This window comes from Apium graveolens, chromosome 4 (assembly GCF_009905375.1).
Source record: "Apium graveolens cultivar Ventura chromosome 4, ASM990537v1, whole genome shotgun sequence".
Taxonomy (NCBI): Eukaryota; Viridiplantae; Streptophyta; class Magnoliopsida; order Apiales; family Apiaceae; genus Apium; species Apium graveolens.
Window position 1 is genome coordinate 95,608,151 of NC_133650.1, and position 9,145 is coordinate 95,617,295.

General features: G+C 34.9%; 1 protein-coding gene across 1 annotated transcript; it reads left to right on the forward strand.

Annotated features, from left to right (window-relative positions):
* Window positions 1-549: 549 nt before the first annotated feature.
* LOC141718436 (ARF guanine-nucleotide exchange factor GNOM-like) lies at window positions 550-7,342 on the forward strand. Its single transcript, XM_074520821.1, has 3 exons — window positions 550-850; window positions 1,084-1,861; window positions 3,304-7,342. Exons 2-3 carry the CDS (start codon window positions 1,124-1,126, stop codon window positions 6,907-6,909), a joined length of 4,344 nt encoding a protein of 1,447 aa, XP_074376922.1. The 5' UTR covers window positions 550-850; window positions 1,084-1,123; the 3' UTR covers window positions 6,910-7,342.
* Window positions 7,343-9,145: the final 1,803 nt, after the last annotated feature.

Consider the following 9,145-nt stretch of genomic DNA (forward strand, 5'->3'; position numbering starts at 1 on the left):
AGACCACATATGTTCTGCAATCAAAACACAATAAAATATTTTATTTTGTGAAGTATGTTTTACGAGTATCACTAATTTATTAAAATTATTGAAGATCATTTAAGTTTAATAAGTAGAATGTGTATGTTGTGCAAGCTGAACAAATGTTCTACAAATGTTCTGCAAACTTAACATATTTTGGAGAATAAAGTATTTTTGTAATGTTTTACATGCATTACATATATTATATTCAAGATTTTAAATAAAATAAGAAAATTTGTAGAGTATGATTCACAAAATAATATTTTTTGCAATGTTTTTATGCAATATTTAACTTGCAGAACATAAGTGGTCTCCAAGATCTCAAAAAAAACTGGTCTCCATATAACTTAACCCTATATTTATAATTAATTATATAGATATATATATATATATATATTTATACTATCAAACTTTAAACTGATTTTAATTCATTTTGAAAACAAGAAAACTTATAATCAAATTAAAATTTATATTTTCAAATGGAATTATTTAAATAATTCCAATGATGACTTAAATATTTTGAATACTAATTAGGCGAACGATGAAAAGAAAAATAAATTAGGCAAACGGAAGCTGTAATGGAATTGAATCTTTTGTAAAAAATAGTATCAGAATACAAATATATAGAGATACAATTCATATATATGCAGTGTATCTACGCAGCAATACAGAGATCTGAATCATCATCTTGTTTTTCCGGCGTGTATCAACAGAAATCAAGCAACCATTTCTCAGATCTGATCAATTTTGTCATCACCTCTCGCCGGAAAGTGATCGGAATTCACCACCGCCGTTCAGACAAGAAGCACATGTGAATTTCAAATGACTGGTATCTATCCATCTATCTAATCTATCTTTACGTAATTCTCAATTTTATAATAAAGCAAATAACTTTAATTTAATTAATTGCTATGGAATTGACTCAATTTGAATTTAAATGTTGAATTTTTAATATGGAAGATTTGTGTTATTGTGTTATAATTTGAAAGAAATTTGATTTTTTTAATTGGTTATGTAAGTTTGATGATCATTTTTAAGGTTGTTATGGTTTGGTTTTGTTAGGTTAGAGTACTGGTAAACTGCATTTGGGGAAATTGTGATAATGGGGTGCCTAAGTCATCACCCGGAAATTAATTCGAGTGGTGGAGGGTTTGATGACTGTTCCAGTAGGCCCTCTGGAGGTGCTTTTGCTCTTACTGTGAATTCCGAAATAAGTGCAGTTTTGGCTGTTATGAGGCGGAATGTTAGATGGGGAGCTAATTATATGGCGGAAGAGGATGATCAATTAGACCATTCTCTTATTCATTCGTTTAAACAATTGCGGAAAAATATATTCACGTGGCAAAATCGTTGGAGAACTATCAATCCAGTATTGTATATTAAACCTTTCTTGGATGTTATTCAATCTGATGAAACTAGTGCACCGATTACAGGTGTTGCTTTATCGTCGGTTTACAAAATTTTGACCTTGGAAGTGATTGATTTAGATTCTGTGAATGTTGATGAAGCTTTGCATTTAATAGTTGATGCTGTTACAAGTTGTCGGTTTGAGGTGACTGATCCTGCATCTGAAGAAGTCGTACTTATGAAGATCCTTCAGGTTCTTTTGGCTTGCATGAAAAGTAAGGCAGCAGTTAAGTTGAGTAATCAGCAGGTATGCAACATAGTGAATACATGCTTCCGTGTAGTTCATCAGGCAAGCTCTAAAGGGGAGTTGCTGCAGAGAATAGCACGCCACACAATGCATGAGTTGATTAGATGTATTTTCACTCACCTGCCCAAGTTTGACAACATAGAAAAAGATTATATCCAATCAGGCTGCTCTCATGTCAACAATGAGGTAAGGATCTACGGTCTTTGTATTTCCTTCATAATTAAAAATGTATAAAATTAACTACTGCCTACCAGCTGTTTTTTTTACTGGATTACTAGTACATCAGAATATATGAATAAATATCTGGGATTAGCAATATATGAGGTAAAACTGTTGAATACTCTAAGATCTGGGTAGGGCTTTCCTTCAACACAGTGTTGAATAATATAGATCCGGTTGAGGGGACTAGGGTTCAAGTCTTCCCCCTCCCGGTAATTAAATATATTTGTGTTTGTTCGTTTGGTGGTTTATTTTGTCTCGGGTTCAAGTCCTCCCACCCCCAGTATCTAAATCTATATGTGTGTTGTCTGTTTGGTATTTTTTATGTTGTTTGTTTGTTTAATCGTATGGTGAGGCAGTATTTAAATATTTTTTGTGTTGTCTGTTTGGTGTTTTATAATGTTTGTTTGTTCGATGTACGGTTGAAGGGGGGAGGGGTGTTGAATATTATAAGATCCGGTTAGGATCTTTCTCTTAACGCCTTGGGTTGTAACTTGTATGTATTGAAGCGTTTTAGTTATGTGAAGAAAGTCGGCTTTCTGAAAGGCTTCAGTTAAACCTTTTATCTTGATCTTTTTCACTAAACCTCCAACACTAACGAAAATGAGCAAATATTCTTTAATAATTTTTATCAAAATGGTTAGCTATGGATGGCAAAAGATATGTTAATGTCAGAATGGTCTAAGTAGTGCTTATTGTAAAATTGTTTAAGATTGCAAAACTGTCAGATGAAATGACAAACTCTTTTAAAACCATGGTGTTCAGGAAAGCCACTAAATGGATCATATATCTCTTTTGACACTCGGTCTCACTCAAAATCCCAGACTCTTCTCCACTTGAAAGCTGATGAGGGGATCACTAGAGAGTCCATGAGCATAAACTTGTGTCCAATTTAAGTATTTTAGAATTATGGGGGTACTGGGACTTGAACCCACGACCAGGTATACATGGTTAGTTACTAAGTCTACAACCATAAGGGTGTTAGGTGGAGTGCTCAAGGTAATTTAACAAAAAGGTAGAGTGTTTAATACAATAAATAGTATACAATTACTCGGGGAAAGAAAGAAGTTGAAGAAAGATGAAAAATTATTAGGCTATACAATATCCGCTATCCATTAATTAGAATATCTTAAGTAATCAGTAGCTAAACTAACAATGAATAGAAGATTTAGGGAAAATGATGATACTGCATGTTGGTTAATTATTTTTGACATGGCAATATTTTAATCTTAGTGAATCATTATGTCATTTTTCCCTATTCGAAATAATATGACATCCCATGCTAACTGTCACCTGAAATTATTCAAAATCAGGTTTTGTGTGAGAAGTGATTGGGTAATACATATTGAAACCAACCTACTTTTATATTCATTTTCAATTAAAATTTAAATCGTGGACTTCATTGCCAGGTTGGCACACCAGATGAGAATCATATTTTTGCAAGTAAACTAGAAGATAATGGCCATGCCAATTTCGAACCTGATGATAAGACAACTGCTGATGGGGTTGCCCTTATTTCCGGGGATACATCAGAAGAAAAGGTGGATGTAAACGTAGTTGTGCCTGGTCAAGATAAGGAGATGGCTCAAGCGGGAGGAGATAGAATGACAGAGCCATATGGTGTTCCTTGTGTCATTGAAATTTTTCAGTTTTTGTGTTCACTTCTGAATGTAATAGAGAACATTGGAGTAAGCAGCAAATCAAACCCTATAGCTTATGATGAAGATGTACCCCTATTTGCTTTAGGTCTGATTAATTCGGCTATTGAATTGAGTGGGGCTTCTATTCAACATCACCCAAAGTTGCTGGCTTTGATACAAGATGATTTGTTCTATAACTTGACAAGGTTTGGCTTGTCAATGAGCCCATTAATTCTTTCAACAGTATGCAGCATTGTCCTCAATTTGTATCATCATCTACGTATCAAGTTAAAGCTGCAACTTGAAGCTTTCTTTTCTAGTGTCCTCTTGAGGATTGCAAAAAGCAAGTATGGGGCTTCATATCAACAGCAGGAAGTTGCCATGGAAACTCTTGTTGACCTCTGCAGGCAACCGACATTTATGTCCGAGATGTATGTCAATTATGACTGTGACATCTCTTGTAGCAATGTTTTCGAAGACCTTGCTAACCTGCTTTCAAAAAGTGCTTTTCCAGTGAATAGACCTCTATCTGCCATGCATGTTCTTGCTTTGGATGGTCTGTGTGCGATGATTCATAGCATGGCTGAGAGGATAGCAAGTGATTTACCATCTTCACAACACGCTTTGATAAGCTTGACAGATTATCAGTCATTTTGGAGGTTGAGATGTAACAACTATGATAACCCTGATGAGTGGGTCCCTTTTGTCCACAAGACGAAGTTCATTAAGAGAAAATTAATGATCGGAGCCGAGCACTTCAACCGGGATCCCAAAAAAGGTCTAGAATATCTTCAGGAAGTACATTTGCTGCCTGAAAAACTTGATCCACAAAGTGTAGCATGCTTTTTTAGGTTCACCAGTGGTTTAGATAAGAATCATGTTGGAGATTATCTGGGAAGTCATGACGAATTCTGTATACAGGTTCTTCAGGAATTTGCACGCACTTTTGATTTTGAAGGCATGAATTTGGACATTGCATTGCGAGTTTTCCTGGAAACCTTCAGGTTGCCTGGAGAGTCGCAAAAGATACAGAGAGTCCTCGAAGCATTTGCTGAGCGATATTATGAGCAATCACCCCATGTACTGTGTGACAAAGATGCAGCGCTCGTGCTATCATATTCTATCATACTGCTTAACACAGATCAACACAATGCACAGGTTAAAAAAAAGATGACAGAAGAAGATTTTATTCGAAACAATAGGCGCATAAATGGAGGGAATGATCTTCCCCGTGAATACCTCTCTGAGCTTTATCACTCAATCTCTGAGAATGAGATCAGGATGACCCCCGAGCAAGCTACTGGTTCTCCGACGATGACCCAAAGCCATTGGGTTGGTCTAATGCACAAATCCAAACAAACTGCTCCTTTCATCAGTTGCGATTCTAGAGATCAGCTGGATCCTGACATGTTTGCTATCTTATCAGGTCCAGCTATCGCTGCCCTATCTGTGGTTTTTGATAATGTGGTGCAGGAAGATGTTATACAAACATGTGTTGGTGGGTTCTTGGGTGTTGCTAAAATTGCAGCTTCTCACCATTGTAGTGATTTACTAAATGATCTAGTTGTCTCTCTTTGTAAATTTACAACCCTCATGCTTCCACTCTATGGCGAGGAATCTGTTATTATGTTGGGGGATGATACCAAAGCCAGGATGGCAACTGAAGCAATTTTTGCTATAGCAAATAGGTATGGAGATTATATCAGCTCTGGTTGGAAAAACATTCTGGACTGTGTGCTAAGCTTGCACAAGTTGGGCCTTCTACCTGCTCGTCTGGCAAGTGATGCAACAGATGATTTAGAGCTGCCTCACGACACAGAGAGAGTAAAACCTGCTTCAAGTTCCTTGCCATCAACCCTTAAGCTGGCTTCGTCAACATCAAGAAGATCATCTAGTCTAATGGGCCGATTCAGCCAACTCTTATCTTTTGACACAGAAGAACCTGCGCCACAACCATCTGAAGAACAGCTTGCAGCTCATCAGGTCTGTCTACAAATGGTTCAGAAGTGCCAAATCAATAGCCTTTTCAGTGAGAGCAAATTCCTGCAAGCTGATTCTTTGTCACAGCTTGTCCAGTCTCTCATCTCAGCTGCAGGGCGATCTGACAAGGGAAATAACTTTCAGGAAGAGGAAGAAACTGCAGTATTTTGTCTTGAATTGCTTATTGCAGTAACCCTAAATAACCGAGATAGGATTATGCTTCTCTGGCAAGGTGTCTACGAACATATAACCAATGTTGTTCAGTCAGCTGTGATGCCTTGCACTTTGGTGGAGAAGGCTGTATTTGGGCTTCTTCGGATATGTCAACGACTTCTTCCTTACAAAGAAAATTTAACTGACGAGTTACTGAAGTCTCTGCAGCTGGTATTGAAGCTTGATGCTCGTGTTGCTGATGCATACTGTGAACATATTACACAGGAAGTTATGCGCCTGGTGAAAGCAAATGCAATGCAGATAAGATCTCATGCGGGCTGGCGTACAATCACCTCATTGCTTTCCATCACTGCTCGGCATCCAGAAGCATCTGAAGTGGGATTTGAGACGCTAGAATTTATCATGGCTGATGGGGCTCACCTGTTGCCTGCAAATTATGTACTTTGCATCAATGCATCTAGGCAGTTTGCTGAGTCCCGCGTTGGGAATATTGATCGGTCACTTAGATCTCTTGATTTGATGTCAGGTTCTGTAGTTTGTCTAGTGAGCTGGTCTTCTAAGACCAATGAAGCCATGGGGGAAGAAGCTGCCTCGAAAATGAAACAGGATATAGGGGAGATGTGGCTTAGGCTAGTACAAGGACTGAGGAAAGTGTGTTTGGATCCAAGAGAAAAAGTGAGAAATCATGCAATCATGATGCTACAAAGGAGCTTGACAGGTGTAGATGGGATAGATCTTCTAAACGAGCTGTGGTTGCAGTGCTTTGATCAAGTAATCTTCACACTGCTTGATGACTTGTTAGAAATTGCAAAGGAGAGTTCTCCCAAAGACTATCGTAACATGGAAGGATCTCTGGTGTTATCCGTGAAACTTTTGTCAAGAGTGTTTTTGCAGTTACTCCATCGCATCTCGCAGTTGACAGCTTTTTCTAAATTGTGGTTGGAGGTTCTTAATCGTTTTGAAACATTTATAAAGGTGAAAATTAGAGGAAAGCGATGTGAGAAGATTCATGAAATAGTCCCAGAGCTACTAAAAAACACTCTACTGGTCATGAAGACGAGTGAAATTCTTGTGCCAGATGATGACAGTGGAGAGGAAAGTTTATGGCAGCTGACCTGGTTGCATGTGAAAGTCATAGCTCCATCTCTTCAGTTAGAAATATTCCCTGTTAATGAAATGAAGCAGTTGCTATCCAACGATTCTGAAACTGGTGCTAATTGAATTTTCCTTGTAATTTTTGATTCTATCAAACAGAATACCACCTGACGACTCTTCTCAAACTGAGGGCTTAATGGAGTAACATCTTATTCAAGCCTGGTTCCTGAAATTGCTGAATAAGCAGCAGGTGGCCTGTCAACAGATGTTACAGGTGCAACTGGCCGGATTCTATGCAGTGCATAGCGAAACCTGCAGTGGGGTGGTTACCTGATAGGTTATAGCGGTTTTATGTAATTCATATTCTTTCATCCTTGTATTATCTGGGTCTTCATTTGAAAGAATGGTTTGTTTCATATGGCAGTAACCAAAGGATGATGTAGAGTAGCTCCTCAAATTTTGCATATTCGTAACACCTTTATTCTCTTGAGTTCTATAGTTACAGTAATACCAATATTTGTACAAATCACATTGTGATATTAAATGGTTCAATTTCTCAGCCTTGCCTGCCTGTTGATTGTGTCCGTCTGTCTTTTAGATTGGAAATATTTAGGGTGTGTACATTTGGCAGTAATGGATTTTGGCAGAAATGGAGTGGTCATTCTGCACGGCATAAAAAGAAAAAGAATGGAATAGATTTTCCCAAGAATAGAATGGTCATTGTGCCCGAAATGAAAATAAATTTGTTCACTTGGTACAAAATTGGAATCAGCCATTTTCATAATCATTTCAATCTATAAAACCATTAAATTTCATTTCTTGCAAAACGTCTGGGACAATTATTTGTTCGCAAGACAAATATAATTTTCATATATTTAATTTTGATAAAAATATTTTTGAAAAAACTTTTATTGTTGAAATTTTTTCCCGAAATTTTTTCTATATATTTTTTCTTTGAAATTTTTTTCTTGGGAACTTTTTAACTGAAAAATTCGTCCGAATTTTTTTTCGCGAATATTTTTCTCAAGCACTTTTTTCGGGGAATTTTATTATCTAGAAATTTTTACAGGTAAGTTTCCCAAAATTGTTTTTTGGAAAATTTTTTATGTGAACTTTTTTTCCTAAAAAACATTTTTAGAGAAATTTTTATTCATAATTCGTTTTTCATAAAGACCTTTTTTTGAGAAATTAATTAGGGAAAATATTTCTCTCGGACTTTTTTCCTGGAAAACTTATTTTCGAGAAACATTTTTCCGGAAAAACTTATTTTTGATTTTTTTTTATTCCCAAGTAACATTTTTTCTTGGGAAATGTTTTTTGAGGAAATTTTTTTTTTTCCGGAAAACTTATTTTAAGAAAAAGTTTTATGGGAGACGTTTTCTGACAAAATTTTTTTGATATTTTTTTTCAAATACTTTTTAGACAATTTATTGCGGATATATTTTTTTCCAAAAAAAATCTTCAGAATGTTTTTTAAATTTGCATTCCGTTCCTTCCCAAAAAAATTAATATGTAAACGCACGAATGGAATAATCATTTTTTTCTCATTCCATTCATTACTCATATAATTCTTTTATTAGTTTCACTAGATTTGATTCCGGGCACATGCCCGATTATATTATATTATTTTTTAAAAATATATTTTAAAATAATTTAATTTAAATGTATATTATATTTATATCATGTTATGATGATGAGAAATATAATAATATTATAAATATAAAAGCTTAAAAAGAGTATGATAAAAGTTATAATATTTTTTATCATAAATGTTTTATGATTTATAAAAATATATAATAAATTGATGAATATTTAAATTAGTGGAACAAAGAATTAGTGGAGATTTTAAAAATGAGGGAGAAATGAGAAATGAGAAAAAAAGAGAATGAGTGCAAGTTATAAATGAAAAAGATACATTGAAAGTATAATTAGTTAGAGGAATATGTTAGTAAAAGATGATATCATTAAATTAATGTGAGTTTGACACATAAAATTTGATAATGTCAGTTATTTAATAAATAATTGATATATCAATAATCAGCCGTACTCTTTTTTAGTATACATTAGATTCCATTTTTTCGATCTTGTATTTTGTTTAGTTAATACCAGTATCACTGTATCACTACTTTTGAAATTTCCCCTTGCACTACATCGTAAATATTAAACATTGTTCATGGAGAGAGAGTAGATTTTGCGTCACACCGAGTGTAGTTTGAAAATTTTAAAATAAGTATTTTATGATATAAATCGAATAAATAACTGATAAATAATGATAAGTGATAAGTTGATATTATATAAGTTTTTGGATAATTTAACTAATAAGTCAGATTTTTTTTATTTAAATGAACTAAAATAAATCACT

Excerpts from the sequence above, each read along its gene's own strand:
- LOC141718436 (XM_074520821.1), top strand. The coding sequence starts at position 1,124 with ATGGGGTGCCTAAGTCATCACCCGGAAATTAATTCGAGTGGTGGAGGG. Across the intron at positions 1,862-3,303 it reads GCTCTCATGTCAACAATGAG|GTTGGCACACCAGATGAGAA; the intron begins GTAAGGATCTAC and ends CTTCATTGCCAG.